This window comes from Symsagittifera roscoffensis, chromosome 5, assembly GCF_963678635.1.
Source record: "Symsagittifera roscoffensis chromosome 5, txSymRosc1.1, whole genome shotgun sequence".
NCBI lineage: Eukaryota > Metazoa > Xenacoelomorpha > Acoela > Convolutidae > Symsagittifera > Symsagittifera roscoffensis.
Genome location: NC_087066.1, coordinates 21,816,844 through 21,841,640, shown reverse-complemented (window position 1 = coordinate 21,841,640; position 24,797 = coordinate 21,816,844). Strand labels below are relative to the sequence as shown.

Below are 24,797 nucleotides of genomic sequence, written 5' to 3'. Positions count from 1 at the left end.
TTTTGTGTTTTTGTAGATTTTTGTACTGTTATTCAAATCTTTTTACAAAAATATTTTGTGATGTTACCAAGTTGTAACCGTAGAAGAAATCATGTATTTTTCAACCTGCGTCGGCATTCCTATGTGTAATTTCCAGCCGAATGTTTCATACCGCTCACACAGTTTTCAGACTTTGCGGATAATTTGTTCAGACTTTATGCAACTTATGTTCATATTTCGCAAAATTCTCCACTTACGCGTTACTAGCACGAAGTATATCGCGAACCAAACGTCCCGAATTGAAAAAAATCATGTCATCATAATTTTACGGAAAATGATAATAGGTAAATTTTTTTTAACTTTGAGCTCAGGGCAAAAAAAAAACGTTGGAATGATTTTAAAAAATGGTGACCAGAACTGCTAGTTAAAAAACTTGCTTCAAAATTGGAACAAGAAGATGCAAAGCTGGACACACTGGAATATTTCTCTGCCTACGCGACACGTTAACGGAAAATTGAAAGTTTCGCTTTAATTGATTATTTCCATTTTGCATTTTACAAACTCCGCTAACTTTGTAAACATTTGGGAGTTGAAAAATTTCGTGCTCAAGGCATCAATACTTTTCAAGCTGCAAATCGTTTTAGCAAAAATTGCTTAACCATTATTAAAATTTTTGTTTCAATTTTTGAAAACAAACATTTACATTGCGTATTATTTTTTCTAATTGAACCAAACAAACAAAACTATCAATTTGATCACAAGTTGTCTCAAAAAGTGTCAATTGACCTCTAACGGACGAAACGTCGACAAAGTTTGATTAAACCGTAGCCTGGATCGAGATCGCAATTTATTTTCAGATCGTGTGGACCAAAACCTGGCAAGTTTAGACCGTGGTTACCAAAGTTTGACATTTTCTCAAAAAAAACTGTCCTCGAAACGGGGGCTTGTTTCATAACTCATTTAAGTTGATCGAGTTTTACTTAATTTTGGATATTTGTAGATTTTGTGTACTATTACACAGGTCGGTTAACAAAACGTGTACAAAACTTTTTGATACCGCTATAAAGCTGAAAGCGTACCAGGAATCATGAATTTTTCAACCCGTGTTTGCAATCAAGCGTGTAATTTCCAACCGAATATTTCAAATCGCTCAGAAAATTTTCAGACTTGGCGGAGCCTATGCTCAGATTTTGTGCAGACTATGTCCACATCTTGCAGGACTTTAGGCTTGTAAAAATTGAATGTTAACCCGGATTGATTTGGTTTGATTTGTTTAAATCGGGAGGTCATTGTCAGGTTAATTGCCGGACTTAATTCAACTGAAACCATCTTTCGACCTAATAGTCGCATTTCATGTATAAAAAAATTTCAGTAGCCAGTAAACACAAATCCAAACATTGAAACTGAAAATAATTTTGTATACAGATTCAATCAGATTTTAAAAGAAGATTTAAATATTTTTTCAACTAATTTTAATAATCGTTAAAAATTAAGTAAGCTTTTAAACTGAGAAGTCAAAAAACAAAGGGTTTTCAAAAAAAAATCATTCTGGATATTTTTAGCTATTTACGTGCTATTGCAAAAAGGGGATTCGGCACTAGTTACAAAATCTGTGTATGCTTAACCCTTGACTTATTTCTTTGTAAGGCGGGTTATTTTATTCTCATTACCAATTTGCTGGGAGATGGTGACCAAGCGTCAAATATTTTAAAGTTCGATGAACTAACAGTTAAAAGTTAAATACTATATAAAATGCCAAAAAAATCAGCAGCCATTACTTTATTTGTTTTTAAGACAGTTTGTAACAGCGCTTGTCGCTCACATAGGGATAAAAAAAGTTTTGAAATCAAGACTGCTAGTATCTGGGCAAATAAACAGACTCATACAAAAACATTTTCCGTAAATGACAAAAGTGATAAAACTACAGAATAAGTTTCTTTTTAATTTTTAGCTGCCAGAATAAACCTAAATTACTAATTTTTTTTCTGGTAGTAACTAGAAAGGGTTATCCGAGTTGAAGTTAGTCATAAGATTCGTTATACTTGCTTGAGTGCCTCAAACTTTGGATTAATTTGCAGGGGTGAACTTATTACGAAACCAGGCTCGGTTTCGAAACAGAGCAAAAAAAATGCTTGTTCACTCCTGTGTTCGAGGTTTTTATAGCTAAGTACAGAGGATCTGAATGCCTACACAAACATTGCCACTGACACTATAATTGGTTTGTTTCTGAATTCCGCATTTCGTCGCTGAGTTCCTCAATTTTTTCCTTGTTTCTTAAATTCGTCCTTCAGCAAGAAAAATACTGCTAGCATCAAGACAGAGCCCTAAATGTTCCGACTGCATTTCAGTGTTTATGGAGTATTGTTCGCTTGAAACAATGATGCCTTTTTCAAAAAAAAAACTCATAAAAATTTAACTTTTTCTGAGTTTTTTTTAAATCATCATCCCCATACGCCATATAAAACACAACGCAAATAATTTAACGTAGTAATTATGACAATTAGCCTGTTTCAAACAATTTTGAACAATTTCTACGACCGACTAAATCTCCGCTTGAGTTGCGCGTTAGCAGCACGAAATATATTGCACGTTAACTGTCCCAAATATTTCAAATTTGCAATCCTTAAACACCCATAACTTCGCAAAAATGGTCTTGGGTGAATTTTTCTTTTGAAAATTGAGCTCCATTCAGCAATAATTTTTGAACGATTCTGAAAACTTTTGTCACAAATTGCCAATTAAAAAGTTGAAATTTGACTGGTCAAATCTAAATAATCTGTCATTTTCTTCGAAAATAGTCGGATTAAAAAACCTGTGGAACTAACTAACAATTGCCGAAGTCCAGCATCTAGTATTAGATTTTGTTTGTTTAAAAACACGCATTTCTCCCTAGAGTTCAAAACAAGCATAGCTAAAACTTGCTCAATATTGCTGAAATTCAAAATTGAGTCTAGATTTCACATTGTGTTTTGATAATTTTTTACTCAAAGTCCTCAACTTTTACAGAATTTTTCCCAATTGTGCTGCAAACATTAAATACAGTCGCTCAGTTTGGCGTCGTAATGTTAGTTCAGGTCTTACGTTTTAGGTCTTGCGTAAGCATTGAACGTTCTAGATAGCATCTGGAGAAATGACATTTTCAAATATTTGAAACTGAACAAAAAACAACTTTACTTTGCGTTAGCATTAAAATCAGTTCATCGACATTTTGGATCAACGGAACAATCTCCTCCTAAATGATCTACTGTGAAATGCGCTCCCCAAGCATGTATTAATTCTGAACATTTATTCCGTATAAATTACGTATTTCATACAAACACGCATATGAAATTGGTTTCCACATTTTGTTATGCGGGCTTCAATTTGTATGTTGTTTATTACACAAACTAACGTTTTAATTCAATTTTTTTTCAGTAATTTGGCCAGTTTTGAAGGAATCTAGGCTACACTCAAAGTTAGCTTATGAAATTGGTTGAAGGAAACTTATTTGCCAGAATTAATTTGTTACTAGGAGGGAAACCTATCACTTTGTACTTTATATGGCGTGTGGGGTGATGATTTAGAAAAAAAAATTTTAATTTTTTTTTCTCTAAATTTTATAACATTTTTATTTTTTGTGTTTATTTTTGCTCCAAAGACCCTAATTGACAGTTGGAACAATCGGGGCTTCGACCTGATACGAGCGGTCTTGTATTACTTTGTTGTCAGTTTTTTTAACAGTTGTTGCTGGTTAACAGTTTTTTTACTAGCCACACTTGGTATAACCGCTAGCTGCGAATTAATGCAAAGCTCTAACAACCATGCCTTAAACAATCGATTTTGAACAAGGACCCAAATAAGGAAACGCGATTAGTTCATTTCCTTAAAATCTCATTCCTGAAATCTAGTACTTTAACATCCTACTCGCTTTCGGAAACATAAGGATTTATCTAAAAATATTCTTGATACTAGGAAACGGATGCAATTACAGAAAGAGTTCAAGAGATTTTTTTTCTTGGCGAAAAGCAATCTAAATTGTCAAACTTTTTCTATCTAGTACTATCCAAGGAGACCAATTATCCTAGTTGAAGTCATTCATTATTGTTCTCACTTTCGAAGAAAGCGGAATGCTTATGCTCGGTGTGGTTTTTTTCTAATTTATTCATTTTTTGCCGATCGAAATAATGGTTTCCAACAAAAAAACTTTAATACATCATTGAAGATATTGATTTCCTGAGCTAAAACTTAAAAAGATATTTCACCTCTGATTTTTTTTGTAAAATTTTGGGGGTTTGAAAATTGGCCATGTTCTGGACTAAATTATGTGCGCTTTAAGCATTTATTCATAAAGCTGAGAGCGTAACGCGATTTATTTACGCGTGGCGAATTATGCCCCACAAAAAAATTGCTCGAGTTTGAATTGAGTCTAGCTAACTGTTCCCGTTAACTTCGTACGACTCCAAATTAATATTTTCCAAAATTTTTTGGTTTCCAATGTTGTCTTTTCCCAAAAACTATTCGATATGAATTAAGGGACAGTTGGTGTTTCGCCTTTATAAACGAGCAGTTTTGTTATACATTATAGCTGCTTGAGAAAATCGGATTTTGGATTAGTTTCCCGAGTTGAACTTATTACAAGCTCGGTTTCAAAACAGGCCAAACAAACAGCTTGTTCGCTTCTGTGTTAGAGGCTTATGTATCTGGAATTCGGAGACACATGAGTCAACAAAAAATTATCACAGATTAATTGCTGTTATAGAATCTGGCAGCGAAAACTTTTATGCCTTTTAGCGAATTAGCAAAAGCTAAAATCACTAAAATTAGTCTCAATTATAAACGCCACAACCATTTGAAGCTTCCCATTCTGTTTTCAATTTTCTGCATAAAAAGTTCAGCGAAGAGGCGCTCGTTACAGTTTTCATTTTTTTCTTACTGAATGAATGTTTCCAATCATTCAATCGCTCCAACTTGAGAATAGTTTTTTTTCGAAATGTTGAGTTTTTTTTAACCATTTTGTTGACTATACAAAAAACAACCTATTGATTGGGTAGCAATTTAACTACTAGCCAAAGTTGGTTTAACCGCAAGCTGCGAAACTAGTTTTGTTTATCATGACTTGGTTGAGCTATTTTTGAAAAAACTTCGCGTGTTGCGATCCGCTAATTTCCTGAGTTTTGTTTTTAACATCCTGTTAGCTTTCGGAAATATACAGACTCTTATTCTTATTAGCGAGACAGTTAATTGCGATAAATTAATTCCTGAAAGTCTATTTTCTGAGATTTGTTTTTAAGCTTTTCCTGGAATCTCCTATTAGCTTTCGGAAATATACAGACTCTAATTCTTATTGTTCCGACTTTCGAAAAAAAAAACGGCATAATTATGCTCGGTGTGGTTTTTTTTTATTCCGTCAACTTTCGCCGATCGAAATAGTTTTTAACAAAAAATTGAAAAATTATTCCATTGAAGATATCAACCTCCTGAGTTTAAATGAAAAAAGATATTTTAACTCCGATTGCTTTTTTGTAAAGTTTTGGGGATTTGAAAATTGCCAAATTGGCGGTGTTCTAGACTAATTTATGTGCGCTTTGAAAAATTTATTTATATTGCTCAGAGGGTAACGCGAATTATTTATGCGTGAAAAATTATCCCGCAAAAAAACATTTTCCGACTTGAATTGAGGCTAGCTAATCGGATCCATCATATTAATTTTATACGACTGATTATTGCACTTTTTGATATTCACCAAAATTTCCAGGTTTTCAATTTTTTCTTTTCTGAAAAATTATTCGATATGAATTACGGGACAGTCGGGACACGCAGGGCTTTGCCCTGATATACGAGCAGTCTTGTTATACCTAATAACCACAAAAAGCTGAATATGTTATACTTTCGTCAGCTGGCTAGCTCTGGAATTACCGGTAAAGTTTTAGAAGCTCTATCTCTTGAATCAAAATAAATCCCCACGCCTTCTTTTGTTCAAAAAATGGCCATACCAAATATACTTTGAAGTAGGTTTTACGGTAATCACGCAAAAGTTTCATTGCAGAATCCAGAAATAAACAACTTTAAGGCAGGAGACAAGCCTTTTTTCAATTACAAAAAATTTCGGTCAAGACCTTGCAATAAGTTTGAGCTCATTTTCAAAAAACTGTTCAAGTGGCTGTTCAAGAAGTAAATTGACAATAGCAATCGAAGCATAATGATCACTTTTTGAACACTTCAAGGTTTGGACATTGACCAAACCTTGTCATGGAATATAATGATCACTGCAGGCCGCAGAATGCGAAGTTATTATTGTTGCAACACTATTTATTATAAAATAAACCAAAAAACAAAAGGCTACCCTCGTATGAAAAAAAATTAAAATTGATTTGCGGAAATCAACTAAAAAAAACACTTTGCAACCAGTTAACCAGTTAAAGTTTTTCTCCCAATTTATCACAATTAAAAAAGTGTAGCATTTGTGAAAACTACCAAAAAATTGATTTAAATTCAGAGCAGGTGACCTATAGATTACTTAAAAACTATGTTATATCCGTCTTTTTTTAATAAATCCAAGTTCTTAAGGCCACACTCAGATCTTTGAGGCCTGTTTGCACTGATTTTTTAGGCCTGTTTGCACAAAAAGTTGCCATCTGATCGTTTTTTTCTCAGCAGACTGAGATCACATTTTTTGAAAATCTACAATGTTGTACATATGTACATATCAATCAGATTGTTATCAGTGAGTCATGTTTTGCAAAGGCTAATAATCACTTGCAAAATTTTTTTACTGAAGCAACAAAAACTCGTAGCTGATCATGCTGCGCAAAAATTGAATAATTAGGAGTTGTTCGTCTTCTCTGTTGTCCAAATTAGAGTTATGTTTTGGGAGACCAATATGAAATCAAGAACAAGATAAAAAGTAAAGACGATTGCGTTTGCTGCAATGAGTTGCCAGATGTCTTGGTGATTTAAGAGTTTTTTAGCGCAAACCTATTGTATCCTTGGAGACTTTGAATTTGATTTTGGAGATCCTTGGAAAAAAAACCCGAACAAAAACCATCTGATCAATAAAATTTTCTCGCTGTTGACATTTGGAGGAGCTTTTAATATTTCATCATGTTTCCTTTTTGCAACTTGGGGAGTAGCTTGACTAGTATTCAGCAGTTTTGCAAAACAGTGGACTGGGCATTAAATTTCCCTTTATGTTGTTAGTTGTTCCCGTTTTTCAACAGCTTTGCTATGTTCGGTCGCATCGTCATTATCTTTTTTATACGTGAGGACACTTGGATGTTTATACATTCGATTTCAAATATGATTTTAAGAGGCTCACTAATTAGCTCAGAGCCGCAATTGTAATTTAGTGGCAAGGAAGCGCTAGCTATACTTCTTCGAACACTAACTTTTGATCTAAATTAGTAACTCTTAGCTTAAATCAAAATTTTTAGCTCAGTTTGTCTCGGCACTGATAACCCTTTTTGAGTTTTTTGTTATATGCCCAAATTCGCATGACCAAATTTGACCAAAATCAATTAGCTGTAATTTTTGCCTTGACGTGGAAAAAATCACAAATAGAAAAAATAAATACAACTAATTACAAAGTCCTTCCCTCATCGAGCATGCATAGATTCTGCAGAATTATTATTTCATCCAGACAAATTCATCACCTTGTTCTGTTTGATCTCTTGAGAAATATGCAATCCGCTGTTTTTTTGTTCCAGGTTAAAAAAAGACTGCTTGTATATCAGGGTAGAACCCTGAATGTTCAGACTTCCCTTTAAGGCCAATAAACAATTATTTTTGTTATTGAGCTGACGAAATAAAAAAAAAGAATTTATCTATCATTAGCTAATGTGAAATACAAATGAATGTATTCCGCGTCTGTCGTATTAACATTTTCAATGAACCGAATATTTTGCTTCAATTCACTTTTTTAGACGCATTAATCCGCCGCTTACGCGTGTTGTTATAACACAATTTATCGCTCGTTAATTACCTAAAATTTGCCAAATTTGTCATTTTCAATTCCCTTTCCTCATGTTTTTTTAACCAAAATTAATCACACGTGAATTTTTTTATATTTGGGCTCCGGATAACAGTGTTTTTCAGATTTATAAAAAAATTCTTTTAAAAATATTTAGTTAAAAAGTCAAAATTTGGATGATTCAAAAACCAAGACTGCTCGTATCAGGGCAAAACCCTGAGTGTTTCAAATGCCCATTAACTATTAACTGGTCTATAATAATTTTTGCTTAGTGAAATATTGACAAACTATGAGTTTCAGGCTGAAAATTTGGAAGGATTTTTAGAAAGGGATAATTCATCGCGTGGCAGGATAAAACAGTGGTGTGAAAACTCCGCGGGGCATACGAAGATCCGAGGATCAATCATCTGATAGAAAAAGTTTTTTTTTAAATTGGTCTGCATAAAAAACCACGCAGGGCATTCATATTCCTCATTTTTTTTGAAAGTCGGAAAAAACCGGCCCAAGCATAATTTTTTCGTTTTGTTCGAAGTCGAAACAAAAACAAAATTCCTCGAATAAAAGTAGAACAAACACATTTTTTCTGCTTTTCTGAAATTGCCGGAAAATTATAACATTGTGTCACAATTTCTGGTTAAAATCAAAGAGCATAACTTATTAGTTGGATAGAACAATTTTAGCTTTCATACGAGAGCGATATTTGAGATACTTAAAGGCAAATGCTAATTTTTTTATCTTTCGGATTTTTTGAAACCCTTTTTTCAGTCAGTTCTACGTTTGATTGATCAAAAAAAAGTTCACCCAAATTGGCAAACTATTTATCCAAAAAAATATAAACTATTACAGATAAAAACTTAAAAACTAGATAGGTTAACAATTTCAAATACAAGAAACTTATTTTCTCCGAGTACTTTCATCAAGTTTTGATTACAAGTGAAATAGACAACGAAATTTGCAAAAGAAACAATTGCCAAAATCATACTGCATTACTCAAGCTTGTTTTCGTGGTTTTCTACCACTGGAAAACATTCCATGTTTTAAAATTTCAGTGGCTTTGTTTTTTAAAAGCTTTCAGAGGAAATCTGCTGGGTGAAACCCTCGTATCGGATTTTTTGATTGATGAAATAAAAATCAACCTATCAGCCTTGAGTTGTCAAAAACTTCAAACTAATTGCAAAGTTTCAAAGTTTCAAAGTACCTCAAAAATGCAGAAAGAAAAATAGCAGAGTGGAAAATTAGCAGATTATACAATTGTTGCCAACTTGCTAGATTGGAAACAGAAATTTTCAGCAAGTTTTTTGGTTGCTATCAGCGGAGAGAGCTCATTGCTGTGTGCACGAAAAGTTCCAGGTAATTGATTTGGAGTGATTTAAGTTGATTTAGGAAGATAGATAAGCAAATTAGACGACCAGAAAATTACAGAAATTTGACAATAACTTTGCTTGAAAAAATACTGGTTTTCCAAAGTTAATTCAAGTTAATAAATTCAGAGTTCTAAAATTAATGCATTTCTAAATTATATAGTTTTTACTTTTCAATTTATTGTTCTGTAATTAAATTACAAAAATATTTTTGATCAATTCTGTGATCATAGTCTTTTTGTTTTTTTTATCACTTCAATGCAAGTATAAAATTTAGTGGCCCAGTTTTTATCGTCCCAATTTACAATGATTTTTTGTCTAAGTTACGTTTTTTTTCCGGTCGCCTTCTTTTCTTGTCGTCTAACTTTCTTGGCCCTGATTAAAAGTATTTCATCATTTGGTCCTTCCATCAAATGAATAACCACAAAGACAATTAATTTTTTTTCTTCAGCTCAATTAAAGTGGCACTATCTCCCACAAGGTTGCTTGTATCAGGGCGACGCCAGGAATGTTTCGACTGCCTTTTAAAGTCTAAGGAGCAGTGCTCGCTTCAATTATATTGATGAATTTTTCAAAACAAAAAATTAAAAAAGTGAAAAGAAAAATTATTTTGAGTTTTTACTATAAAATCATCCCCCAACGCGTAACATAAAGTACAAAGAGATAGTTTTCACTCCTTGTAACTAGCATTTATGACATACAGCTTGCTTTAACCAGTTTGGAAAAATTTCTAGGTCGGATTAACTCTCCGCTTACTCATTATTAGCGCGAATTATATTGCGCGTAAATTGTTCCAAATTAGCCATATTGGCAATTTTCAAACCACCATAACTTTACAAAAAGACTATCAAGGTAAAATATATTTTGAATTTTTAGCTCAGGGTAACAATAACATTCAGATGATAAAAAAAATTTTGGTCAAAAATCGAAATTTGTCTGGAGAAAAAAACCAACCCGAGCACAAGTATTCCGTCACTTTCGTCAAAAGTCGGCACAATAAGATAGTTTCTGCAAAGTTTAGTTTCCAAAAAACATCGACTTTTTTAATATACAAATTTTATATTGAAACTGCGTTTGGAAACCTCTAGTGCACAGTAAGTCATTAACCGGCTATTTTTTTTAAACCGGTTTGTATATTTTGAAAAGGGCTTTTTTAGTGTTTTATTGAAAAAATTATTTCGATCCGCTTAAGAAAGGGTAAATTTTGAAAAGTAAAATAGTTAACCCCCCCCCCCCCCCCTTCCCCCTCCACGCGAAAATCTTTAAAAATATATATTGATGAAAAAAAGACCTAGCTTTAGAGAAACGCATCGTTTGGGTAAGATTTTTGTTCATAATAGATTGAGCACCCTAGATGGTCCAATGGTGCTCCCTTAACTGTTTATTTTGTCCCTGAACATGTAAGCTCAACTTATGAACTTTGAGTTAAGATCTTGCTTTGTTTCTTGAAGCTGGAAATTGATTTCTAAGTTTTTCCCCTAATTCAGATGACCTATTTGTTTGTTTCCTTAATTTGACGAAATAATTTATGACGAAATAATTTATTCCTGAGTTTCTTTCCTATTTTGGTTGACTTGGCTACCTTAAGTAACCTGGAGTTACTTTTCATAATCTTAGGGCATTTTCGGTTATTAGGGCATTTTTGAATTCAATTTAATTTAGTGTTGCGACCGCTCAACCGATCATTTCAACGGTCAAAAACCGATAAATGGAAGCAAGATTACACATAGTCAACCCGAGACCTGAATAAACTAGAATAAACCTGAATAAACCTGAATAAACCTTTCCAATAATCTTTATTTGAAAATGGCAAATAATCATTTCAAAAAATTTCATTTAGATCCAAGATGACGGTCATTGCGGAGTTCAAAAGCTATTAACTCAATTTGAAGCCCACCATAAAATCAATTTGTCCTTTTTCAGGGAAGAAATTGTGCGAATTTATTAACTGGTTGAAGATGCAGCAAATTACCACTAAGTGACAGTTGTTACCTGGGCAACTGCATTGGGATTCAGTTCAGACCATTTTCAGTAACTAATGAAGACTACCTCCACTTATTTATTTGAGAAGACGACCTCTCTTTTAATCTTCACAATCTGGTTGTTTGGTCAATTATTGTACACTTGTTAGCCCACATAATCGATTATTAGAAGACACACCGCCAAGAGAAGCAGGACAGGCCTTCCCCATTTTAGTTCAGATTTCTGCTCACGCAAAAACTATATATCTAATTGTTATTTTTTTCCTTCTGCTTCATTTTTATTTAATTGGAAAAAATATATATCAATACCACTTTTTTAAATTCCTTATTTGAAAATTTTTATTAAAATGCGGGTACATAATTACTCGAAAAATATAGCTTCCCTTGAGCCCGAATTATTGTCTCCTTTATCATCATTTGAATCAGAAAAGCCAGCCGAAGCTATCATCCAAGTTCTCGGAAGTTATGTCATCCCAGCCACTTCGGTTGTCGGAATTCTGTTCAACAGTTTGACAGTCTGTGTCGTCTGTTACATGGGGCTGAATACTTCGTCTCTTGTGTACATGCTGCTTGTAGCTGTCGGGGATTCGCTCAGCGTATTCATAGACGGCATTCTCAACATCGGGTTAGGGCGAAAAAAAATTGCAGCGCAAAAATTTATGAATTAATAGTAATTAACATTGATTTATTGGTTTGTCAAATCAATCCCACGTAGCCCTCAAAAAACGAAAAAACTTCAATCATGTCCATATATGAAAAAATTTCCATATATGGAGAGTTTTGGAAAATAATATCTTGATCATGTAATTTTGATATAGAACGGATCAATGCTATCCAGAAAATTTTAATGCAAATTTTGAAAACTTAAAATAATGTCTGAACCATTTCATAAACATTGGCTGCATGGCATTTTTATGACCAACCTGGTATTAGCTATGCACATAGCCGTTTTTTCGATTTCGGTTATTTCTTACCATTTATTAAAAAACTGTATATATGATGATGTGTTGTAATATAGTGTACATAATTCCGATTGATTGCCTTGTTTAGATTCGTGCACTGGAACTTGCCGAAACTGCTCACCCGCAGCAACTTGTCGTGTAAGGTGGGCCAGTGGGTGAGCTACTTGACCACCTTCGGAACCCAGTTCACTCTCGTCCTCTTCACCCTGGACAGATTCATAGCCATGTGCAGACCAGTCTACTACAACCAGAATCTCAAACACAATCTCACATATCCAGTCAAGGTCGGCATGTGTTGAAAAAACTAGATCTACCAAAGAATTTGTCGAATTGTCTACAGTAAAACTCATTTCAAGAAAAAAAAACAGTAATTAAATTGGCATCGGGACAAAATTTACGAACCAAAACAAAAACAACAGTCAATACTTGAAGACAATACCGAAAAAAATCAAAACATTTTTTTTGACAATACCGAAAAAAATTCGTTCAAAATCAAATAAAAGAAGACACCCCCACAATAAACTTTTTTCGATCGCTACGCGAAACATGTTAAATAAGAAACAGGAAGCATTCGTCCAAACGAGCATTCGAAATAAAGAATGCGCACGGCCCGGGCCATAAATGTTAACTTCATTTTGGGATTGAATACTAAACAACGACCGCGAGAGATAACTGGTCAGTTTTGGGGGCTATACTCAAGTGCAAAGGACCTAATATGCAAAAGTTTTCAACCAACCAATGCCCTTTATACTGTCTAAAAGTGGGTGATATTCTCATAATAGAAAGAACGAATGATGGAAAATTTTCAACCAATCAGAATCAGTAGAAATTCCTATTCGCTGAATGATTTTTGTATTGAACCAAAGTCGAAATTAGCAGAAACTGAGATAGAGCATGCACAGTTTGTGCCAAAACCATCAATTTGGTGTTATATTCTTCAATTTATTCAAACTGATATCCGTGAAAAATCAAGCTTTTTCCATGTGTCTGCGATCGGGCAATGTTTGAACAGTCATGCATCTGTAATCAGCTTGTTTTTGATTAGGTCAAAAATCGAATTATTAGCCTAGACTTATTGGCTTTCTTTCTGATTTTTTCGAGGTTTTTGAATATTCAATTCTAATAGGCCGAAAAGAACTGAGAATAGTTTTCGAACATTCGTTCCCTCCATCATGAGTGTTGTTTGCATCCCGTACTAAAATTTCCGTTAATCATCAATTATCTGGTGATTTTATAATCGAACAAAAATTTCAGCCTCTAACAAGCAATTATATGACAATTTTCTGTTCGACGACAAAAATAATTGCCCGCACTCAGTAAAAAGAGAACATAATAAAAGATTATAATGGGTTATTATTGTCAGTCTGCATAAATTTCAAAAAAAAATTGATTATAATCAATTAAAATGGATTATAATGCTACTACTTTTCGAAACAATAAAAATCTTTGTAATCGTTTATAATCAATTATAATCGATTATTTAAAAAAAAACTTTTCTGAAATTTAGTTGAATTATAATCCATTATAATGGATTATAAACCATTATTATTCAAAAGTTGTCATCGCTTTATTACGTTTTGATTTTGTTTTGTTTTGTGTGCTTTTCAGTTGGTTACCGAACTAAAAGAAACTGTAATTTTGTACTTAAAGCCAGGGGCGGTTTTACGGGGGGGGGGGCGGCTGGGGTTTCCCCCTTTGAACTATCTTGAGATATCAATTTTTGGTGACGGAGCCTAAGAATTTTCTAAACGCGTCTTTGGCGCCAATATATACTAATTTTGAGGGGGAGAGCGCGCCAAAATAAACGCGATTTTTGGATCAAAGGTTTCCTGAACGCCTTTTTTGGCCTGTTTTTTACAATAATTTTTGCCTGCGGTGCGGAAAATTTGATCGAAATGGGGTCTTCATAGTGAGTTAGGAGAGCTCAGAAAATCAATTTAGTCAACCTAAAAAAAAGGGTCGCCAAAATTTTCAAAAATTTCTTCAAAATCCGCCCCCTCCCCCGAGAAAGTCCTTGATCCGCCCCTGCTTATAGCTTATATTTACATTAAACTTGATTTTTACTGTTTTTTCATTCAGAATAGCTAAATGTTAATCTATCATGATTGATTGTTTTTGTGAGATAATATTTTGATAGAAAGAGGGATTATAATTTATTATAATAGATTATAAGAGATTTTCGGAAAAATTTTAATCAATTATAATTGATTATAATTTGTTAAAATGTCATCAAAAATGTTATCATTATAACGGATTATAAATCGTTTAAACATCTAACATTGGCGCTTATAATTAATTATAATTTAGCTAAAAGTATGATTATAATTATAATATAATCGATTATTTCTGTTTACTGAGTGCTGGTGATTATATGGTAAAAAATTGATTAAAATATTTTCATTTTGTGTCAATGATATTGGAATTATAATCTTTTTTTCATCATATGATAGCAAGAACACACATTTTTTGTTCTTTCTAATTGCAATGTAATATATTATTTTTTTTTCTGAATATAATCCGAACAAATTTTTTTTGTACCATATAATGAGGATAAATTTTTCGAAAACTTGTTCGCAGAAAAAACTTGATTCATTGTAAGAATCATTTGCTACTTTGGAACAAAAGCATAAATCATTGGCTTATTAATTTTTACCTTTTAAACCTTTTTTTAGCGTATTAGCGTACTGTGCATTCAAGGTGCATTCAATCTTCAAGTTTATCGTCTTAGATTATTTTGGAGCTGAAAATAATCAGGAATATCTAAAAATTTCGAGCAAAATAGAATTTTTTGCTGACTTTTTTTATTTAATTTATGGCCGCAATGCTCCATAATTGCTGCTCTTGTTTTTAGATTTTATTGCCTGTTGGTGTCTCAACTTACCATCAGTTTTGTTTGTTCAGCTCACAGTTGCCACCTACGCCGTCACATCTCTTCTTCTGTCAGGCAACCTGTACGTGTTCAGAGTTGAGGGTGAACTGTGCTGTCTGCTGGGGTCCCACTTGAGTGCCACAGTCCACAAGTTGTACTCCCTCTACACCGCCACGTTCCTGTACTCGGTCCTGCCGGGGTCCATGATGCTGGTACTAAACATCGCAATCATCGTCAAAATACGGTTAGACGAAAGTTATGTTTTTCTCTTGTCAAAACTAAACAAAAAGAAAATTTTTTGATGATACCCGAGTCGAGGTCCGCGACTAATTTTTCGACCGCTGCGACCGAGATACGGTATTTCCAGAGTTTGTCCACGACCGCGACTTTAAACCCTGTCCAGGCTATGGATTTTCAGATTTTTGGATACCGAAAATCCATCGCCTGGACAGGGTTTTAAGTCGCGGACAAACTCTGGAAATACCGTATCTCGGTCGCGGCGGTCGAAAAATTAGCCCCGGCGTCGAAAAATTAGTCGCTGTATGTTCGAAAAATTAGTCGCGTTGTCGTCTCAAATTAGTTGCGGAGGTCGAAAAAATATTCGCGGCATGGTCGAAAAATTAGTCACTGCTTGGTCAAAAAATTATTCGCGGTATGGTCAAAAAATTATTCGAGGTATGGTCAAAAAATTGATCGCGGCGTTCGAAAAATTACTTGCTGCAGGTTCGAAAAATTATTCGCATTGTGGTCGAAAAACTAGTCGCGGCATGATCAAAAAATTAGTCGCGGCGGTCGAAAAAGTAGTCAAGGCGGTCGAAAAATTAGTCGCGCTGGTCAAAAAATTAGTCGGGGCATGGTCAAAAAATTAGTCGCGTCGGTCGAAAAGTTAGTCGGTGTATGTTCAGAAAATTAGTCGCGTTGTCGTCTAAAATTAGTTGCGGAGGTCGAAAAATTACTCGAGGCATAGTCGAAAAATTATTCGCAGAGGTCAAAAAATAAGTTACTGCATGGTCAACAAATTAGTCACGGAGGTCAAAAAATTAGTCGCGGAGGTCGACAAATTAGTCACTGCATGGTCAAAAAATTAGTCCCGGCGGTCAAAAAAAATAGTCGAGGCATGGTCAAAGAACTAGTCGTGGCGTTCGAAAAATTTGTCGCGGTGGTCGAAAAATTAGTCGCGACGGTCAAAAAATAAGTCGCGGCACGGTCAAAAAATTAGTCGCGGTGGTCGAACATTTAGTCGTGGCGGTCGTGAAAAAATTAGTCGCGGCATGTTTGGAAAATTGGTCGCGGCGATCGAAAAAACAGTCGCGGCGTTCGAAAAATTAGTCGCAGCATAATAAAAAAATTAATCGCTGGATGGTCGAAAAATGAATCGTGGCGGTCAAAAAATTAGTTGCAGTGGTTGATAAATTAGTCTCGGCAAAATCGAAAAATTAGTCGCGGCGGTCGAAAAATTAGTCGCGGAATGGTCGAAACATTAGAGCGAAAAAAAATCTCAAAATAAAATTTCTGTACTTTTTGGATGTTGATGCCTCAGTGGATCGATAGTGAGCAAATTAATCAGCTTGCTTTGTAAAAATGGGCTAAAAAAGACCAAGATTGCATGCAAAAAAGAGTGTTGAGGCTAGGCGAAAAATTTGACATAAAAATTATTTTAGCAAAAGAGGTTTTTTTGATTAGATCATTGAGTGTTTTGGTCAGCCAGTTTTGGACAAATTTAAGCATGCTGATTGGCCCAGATTTTTCTCACATTCGGTTCTTCTGTCATGAGAAAACAATGCTGATTGAAATTATCCGGACAAAATTAACAAAACATGAAATTTCATACGCCTTTTTCTCAAATTTGGTTGATTTTCAGTCTAATTTAAATTATTCGAGCAAAATGAACAAAACTTAAATTTTCATACGCCTTTTTCTCAAATTGGGTTGCATTACATTCAATCAGTTTTGGACAAACTTAAGCATATTGATTGGCCAAGAGTTTTCGCACATTCGGCTCTTTTGTCATCAGTATACAGTGCTGTATTAAATTATTCGAACAAAATGAACAAAACTTCAAATTTTATACGCCATTCTTTCGAATTGATTTGATTTTAGATAAAAAAGATGGAAACAACTTTTGCTCAGACTTCTAAAACAAATTTTATTATGATTACTATTACTATTATTATTTCTTATTATTCATGAATACATAAAATGCTGACTTCAAATATCCAGACGGAATGGTTAAAACATAAATTTAAAAACAGTTTTTCTCCATTTGAGTTGGCTTCACACCAAAAATTGATGAGGAAGAAGCTTGCTTGTAATTCGTTTCGCGAAACTTGGGGCTAAATTTTTGCCCAAAAAATGAATCTTTTTGGAATTTTTAGTATATCAATAACTAAGCCAAAACTCCCGGTTCAGTTGCCGACAAAACTATATCGAAGTAATTTTTATACATAGCCAAAAAAAACATTAAAGATTGTTAAACATAGAGTTTTCTCCACAAACTGCGTAAAACATTCAAAACAACACGTTGGAATTTTTATTCCAAATGACTTTTTTGTCAATCAAACGCAAACTACTTTTAATGCCTCTATATAAAAGTAATACCTCTTTATACTTTGTCAAGCTGCACAAGAAACGCACTTTGTCGTAATTTTGTCAGCAATTGATCGAAAGTTCTGGTGTAAATCATGCTTGAAAATAAAGCCCAAAATGATTGGTTCTTGGGTAAAAATTGGGCCCGACTTTTGCAAAATAAACTGCAACATTTTAATTTTGCTAAAACTCCGACCATCATTTTTCGTCTCAGTTTTTTCTACTTAACTCCTAAGTAAGCTTTGTGCACAACAATTTTATTGTCTGCAGGCAACCCAAACAGAGAAAAACAGTTACATTTTTTCTATTTGATTCATTCTGTCTAGATTATTGAAGTCAGAACTGTATAATTTCATTTAGAAAATGACGAATCATAGCCTTATTACGATTCATAAAATTTATGTTAAAATTATCAGCAAGTTTTGTCTGCATCTTTTTGTTGTCTAAAATCAACCCATTTGGAGAAGAACGCGTTTTAAATTTCAAGTTTTTATATTTTTTCTCAAACATCAGTTTCGCTAGGTCCTTGCAATTAAATTCATATCACATATATTTGCGGGAAAAAAAACGTCCAAACCTTGGTAAAAGAAAGTTCGTTCCTTGTTTGTTGTTCGTTGAAATCAAAAAGTGTAATTTCTCTGTCCCGCACCTGTACGTAGCGTTTAAACGACATAAAATAAGGTAGCAATGACTAGACAACCGCGTATTTTTTTTTGTAGGTTAATACAAAATTAACCGACCAGAATCGAGTCGCTAAATGAAGTGTACGAAACTAACACATCATAATTTTTTTTGGTAAGTTTGCCTCTTCATCTCGATTCTGATTGGCTTATATAGTCTATAGCTAGTTACTGAAGAGTATGAATACGCGGGTTTGTGGTTTCTAATTACAGACTGCACTCCGTATCATAACATGCTAACATGGTTGTAGCAATTAGCATAAGTATCAGTTAGCATGCGCATTTTGCTTCAGTTTGGGTTCATTCAGTCAAACAGTGTTTTAGCGTACATTTTTTTTTCAAAGCTAAAAATTATTAAAAATCATATTTGAGATAAATTTTCGACCATTTTGTTTGAAAAAATGTGTTGTTTTTGATTTCATTTTCAGATGATTTTTTTTTAAATTGTACAGGCAATTATCTATGACAGTGGGTTTGTTTAGGGACCGGAATGAGAGGAGAGCGAGTTGTGTGTCAGCTGAGATGGCCACGATGGACAGGTGTAGGGAGCACTCTATCACAAGGGGTCTGCTGGTAGTGTCCATCTGCTATCTCCTGCTGACGTCACTCGCATCTGTCAACATGTCCATTCTCACTGTCTACATCAGACCACGCATCAACCACCAGGTATGACCATGATGACCATGAGGAGTGACCTCAAATAAAAACTCTATGCTGGTCTCACGATTTCCATGAGATCATTTTCAAAACACGAAACTTTGTTGGTCATAAAAAACTTTTTGCAATGAAAAGTGCCTCAAAACAAACTATTATTTAAAATGATTGATTACATTAGGATCCAAAGTGGGCGAAGTATGCCCAACTGATGACGTACATAATCCAGTGGAGTGCAATATTCAACCTGTCAATCAACTTCTTCCTCTACGTCCTCGGCAGTCGCAGTTTCCGACTCGAGTTCATCCGCATGATCCGATCAAAGAAAGCCCCCGAAAGAGACCTACGAGACCTCACTAATCCGAGTGGCAATCAAATTCATCAGAAGATTAGTCACGTTCACTTCTGCGATTTGGAACCAACGCCAGAGCAAAAATATGCGAGAAGATTTACTACTTCAGTGTGATCTAATTTTTCCAGTTGCTAAAAAAACTCAAATAAATCAGAAAAGGTTTCCATCTTATGAAAATGTTGCATTGTAAGCTGCAATGAGTGTTTCAATATTCAAAAAATCCACGTAGTCTATTTTAACGAATCAAAATATACTTTATCAGTTTTTTTAATTAACAGAACCTTCGTCCTCGTTTGGACCTGGTGGTATTTTATAAAGTTTTCCTCAATTTCTACCCTAATTATGCTATTGATCGATCTGGTGCCACACATGCTGCACAAACCTTATTATCACTTCTGATATTCGTTTTTTCTTATAACAAAAGAAGCGTTTAAAGAGAAAAACCCGTTTGAAATTTTTGATTTTTCGTCTTAATTCGAGCGAATAAAGCAAGCGAGCAGGCTTACAACAGCTGAATTATACCTAATTTAAAATCTTAAAATCTAAATTAAAGTAAAAGTATTTGATGGATTTCTTTAGCTTCATTTTGGGAACCAATAACTTCAAAAAACTTTTTTAAAAAAACTTTGTTTTTCTAGTCATTTTTCTCCAAAAATTTGTGTCCAATTTGCCTATATTACTATGACTGTCTGTTAATGACAGTCATAGTAAATTATATTTTTACGTCAGATCCTTTTATCACATCAAGCAGAAAAAACTACACTAATTTGAAGAAAAAAAAACATTCTAAACCTAGTTTTTTAAAGACCATGGTCCGAACATTTTGTGCTACTCGCACAGTAACCGGCTATCCTTGTTATGGGTATGATTTTTTTGCAGACCGACTTTTAAACGGTTAGAAAACGGCATTGTGTCAGACGAAATTGTTACTTTGTATACCTGATGATGGATTTTTTAAAATGCTACCTGGGGTCGAATGTTCAGATTAAGCAGTCTTCAGTTTGATCTACGCAGGTTTTCACACCTTACAATTCATCATTAGCGAATCAAGCCTTCTCTTCCTACCATTCATGTATTTGGAGTAAGTGTTCTGGTTTGCAAATTGTTTCCAGTCTGCTTAAATCTGGTTAATCTCGTTAAATCCCTATTTTTCACAATAACAAAAAATTGATTGTCCAATGAATAAATAAGGCTGAAAAATGAAAAAATTGACGAAGCTGTTGAACTTGTTGAGACACATCGTTTATTCCGGATTGACCAATAATCGCTATCTTAGAACATTTCTGATAAAGGCTTTACAACTTCTTACAAAAACTGGCTCTAAGAATAAAACAAACAAGAAAATGAATCTTTCTAATAAGAACGAAAAAAAGGGAAAGACAAGAATTTTTCCCACAACAACTTTTCAAAAAAATTATAGCCAAAACCATAATTCAACGTTGTTGCAGAGCACAATACAGGAAATCCCATTGGCCATGTAACACTATCAGCCACAATAGGAAACAGAATCAAGCGCACATCGTCCACTAACAATTTGAATTAGTTAAAAGTTGCTAAAAAGATCAAAAAGTTAATCAAATTGATCTAGACCACAAAAATGAAACGTGCAAAACAATATGACCTCAATTCATTGTATTTTTACTCATCCTCAAAAAGTTTTTAACCGCTGGAGATATATGGTCGAAATTAAAACAATTTTGTTCGAAACGCATATTTTGCAACCATAACCTATCGTTTTTACAAGCATATTGAAAACAAGAAAAAATTATACAAAATTATTTTTTTTTATTATTTACGGTGGAAATTTATTATTGTTTTTATTGAGTTTTTTTTAGTCAACCAGCCCGGAGGCCTAACACGGAGGTTAATTATTTAGCTTGACATGAGCGCATATATTCAGCGCTCTTTAAGCTATGATTTACTTGCAAGAGCTCACCTTACGAATTGCAGCGCACGTGCGATTTGAACCAGCAATCATATGATTGCTAGGCACCATCATTACCGGAGCGTCACAATGCCACAATTTTTTTAAATAATTTTTTTGTTTGGATTTTTGGCTCTTTTTCCTTTTCCCCCCACCTCACACGAGCTTCAATATATTAGTGTAACGAGTGGTTTTACGAGGTTAAGTATGAAGACCCAGAATGTTTGTCGTGGCCTTATTGATCTGTATGTAAATTTTCATAACAATCGGACAATGTGGTCAATAAATTTACATGTAAAAAATTGCAGGTGGGGGGGAAAGGAAAAAGAGCCGAATTTTTAATTTTTTCCTAATTTTTATTATTTTGTTTGGAAGAAATTTGAAAGATAGAGGAAATTTCGACCAGACATAGGATCTGTAAAATTTTTCTAGCATGGTCAACCCACGTTATCATCATGGTTATTCTTAAAATATTCACTTGTGAGCATTTATTGAATTTTTCGATCAAAAACTAATCGTTGAACCCATATTTAATGAAACTAAAAAGTCAGTTTCAAAGTTTTTCTGAAAGTCGCTAAGATAGAAAAAGCAAAAACCAAGTGCGATCATGAAAGTTCAAGACACTTGGTGCAAAAATAAGTAAAGAAAAATATGCTATTGAAAAATGCTTAATCAAAAGTTCTGAATTAGACGAAGTCCAAAAAACATAGGTAATTACTTGAAACGCTCGTCAAAACAACAACACCATGAAATTTATGAGGCGAGAAAACATAAAGAAGACCAAGCTGACGAAAAACAAACAAATAAAACCAAAGTTTCACAGAAATGTCAACAGTGCCGCAAAAATGTCAACAGTGCCGCAAGTATCTACAAAAGTCATAAAACGGGTCAATACCTTTATAGCCCCTATTGATAAAATCCACAAAAATAAACATTTTTTTGCAAAAAAATAACATGAGCATGTTTGTTTATTCATTAACAACTCGTAACAATACGCAGCGCTAAGTTCACTGTTACCAAAATATGAACGCACCTTTTTTTGCATGCCTAATGATTGAAAAACATATCGATTGCTTTCAAGTCAATTTCAAAAAAAAGTAACAAACTCAGAAACTGACCGAGGTGGTATTTTTTTCATATATACTAGGCTGGAGGGCATTATTAAGAACAATTTGACATATTTACTATACTTTTACAACGAAAACCGCCAGAAAAAACCATCAAACAAATCAGCAAATGCCAAATATTTTCGTCAAAATTCAATATTATGAAATAATTCTGTAAACAAGCGCATAATCCGACCTAGACTAAGCAATAGAGAGTACGTCACAAAAGAGAAAAATCAGAAAAGTGATTATTAAAGCATGGAGCTAAGCCTTTCTCCAAAAAAAATCTATGGAAAATTTATTCAAATTTTTTATATAAATTTTTAAAATAATGAATAAATATAATTTTTCATGCAGTCACTCGAATAACGAGCTTAGAATGGACAATAGAGGAAAAACATTCAATTTTTTTAAATAAATTTTTTAAATAATGAATAAATATAATTTTTCATGCAGTCACTCGAATAACGAGCTTAGAATGGACAATAGAGGAAAAACATTGCACTCGAAATTTTTTTCAGAAGACAAATTTTTCATTCGGTGTTTTACAGAAAATAAAACAACCCGATTAGGTGTATTGATGCAAAACTAAGCAGATTGCTAAAATATCATATAGAAAGGCCGTGCATTTAAGTATGCGTGTAGATTTTGTGTAGTTCAATTTGAAAACTGTAAATTCAAACCAGGTTAATAGATTTCTCAATTTTTCAAAAAAATTCTAATCACGACTAAAAGTGTTGAATCTGACATCTGCAACACTTGAAACGGTTTCTGAATGCTGTTTTATTGAACTTCACAGCACAAAAACATAGTATCAATTACGATTTCTGGTAGCCCTGATAAACAAGTTCGAACATCAAAGAGATACTTCGTTGAAGCAAACATGCAAACTGAGTGCAACTGTACAAAAAGCTCAAGTAAACAAACTCTGTTGGCTGATTTCATTAAGGCTTCTTCTTGCATAAAATAAAATTTTCAACCAACATTGTAACAAGTCGGAAAAAAGTTATTTACAAGCGCTTCCAATTGTTACAAGAGGTAGATGCATGGGAGTAGATACTTCTTTTAGTTCAACTTAAAATTCTTCAAGTTCTTATGAAGGATCAATTTAAAAACAGTTCAGCTCACTAGCTCGTCGGTCTCCAGGTCTAAAAACTTCGCACCATTCACATATCAGCAAAGTTTTTAAACCTGGAGACGTACGAGCCCAACCCGACTCCGGGCTGACAAAAAGAACAAAAACAGCTGTAGTGAGCTGAACAGTTTTTAAATTGATTCTTTTAAGAGAACTTAAAGAATTTTAACTTAAGCTAAAAGAGTTTTACAATTACCATCCATCCACATAGCCGCTATAACCAAACCGCATTTGAGGAAAATTACAGCGCTTAGTATTGGAGAAGGCTTGTTGTGAGGGTTCAATTTTGGTTGTAGGGACACATACAGCATTAGAGGAAATGGCGTCGGCAAATAACTTTGTTGCTTGCTTTGGCAGATTAAGTTTTAAAATAGGTTTAAAACATTTTAAATCAAAGGATGATACTTCGTCACGGTTATTTAAATTTTACGTGTGGTTTTTTATTGATTGCATGGTTAGATAGAAATTCTATGGTTTCTCTTTTGAAACAATTCAAAATAGAAGGGCTTATTTTGCTTCAGGAGAATTATTATGTGAGAGTGAAAAATAAACTGTTAGAATGATGGGAACGGTAAATGGAGCTAAAAAATGATCAGTTGAGAGAGTGGTTGGTTTTCATTAGAAATTCAACTTCATTGTGGAGGTGGGCAGTGGAAATCATGAAGTAGAAAGCAGTTATGACACCGATAAATTTATTGCAGCTAACCTACAGGTAATTAAAAGAGGTATTAATGGCAGCGTGAAACCATAAAGGGGAAGTGTAGTCTAGTATGAGTCCAATCAGGGCTTTAAGAGTTAAATAGAAATGACTTTGTTTTGACAAGATTGAGCCTTTAAACTCCTACACTCCGCCTACACAGCGGACTTTTTGCAATAAGGGGCAAATCTAAGAGTCGGGTCAAACACTCGGTCTTAACTTTTAGGGGTCTTTGCTAAGCGGGAAATCCAATGCACTAAGCCTCTTAAGAGCAGTGTGTCGTGATTTAGTTTCAAAGTGTGACATGGTGAGACAGTGTGTGTACGATCGTTCTACAAGGCTTTGAAATGTCTATTGTAGCAAGGACAGTACGTTTATGAAGTTTAGTAAAAGTGGTATACGTTTAGTAAAAGTGAATGGTGAGCCTCTCTGAAATTTTAGTTGCTAAGGAAAGAAGTGTTCTGGTTTTAATTCATGTTGATTGTTTGATTTGATTTGGGCGAAGGTATGATTTTTGCATTTTTCTTTCTTCTTGTGCTTCTAATAAACTACCGCATTCATATTT

At 33.9% G+C, this 24,797-nt stretch overlaps 1 protein-coding gene across 5 annotated transcripts in view; it reads left to right on the top strand.

The window, feature by feature from the left end:
- The window catches only part of LOC134846261 (probable G-protein coupled receptor 139), a 56,591-nt gene extending 37,002 nt beyond the window's left edge, over positions 1–19,589 (top strand). For 3 of the 5 annotated variants that reach the window (XM_063863538.1, XM_063863540.1, XM_063863539.1), the window contains exons 2-6: positions 11,209–11,892; positions 12,318–12,513; positions 15,131–15,342; positions 18,847–19,030; positions 19,200–19,589. In XM_063863538.1, the coding sequence (XP_063719608.1) occupies positions 11,615–11,892; positions 12,318–12,513; positions 15,131–15,342; positions 18,847–19,030; positions 19,200–19,484 (1,155 nt within the window). In that variant the 5' untranslated portion in view covers positions 11,209–11,614 and the 3' untranslated portion in view covers positions 19,485–19,589. Of the gene's footprint in view, positions 1–5,207; positions 5,305–5,778; positions 5,877–11,208; positions 11,893–12,317; positions 12,514–15,130; positions 15,343–18,846; positions 19,031–19,199 lie in introns of those variants that run through there. The other 2 variants (XM_063863542.1, XM_063863543.1) reach the window with 2 other exon arrangements.
- Positions 19,590–24,797: the final 5,208 nt, after the last annotated feature.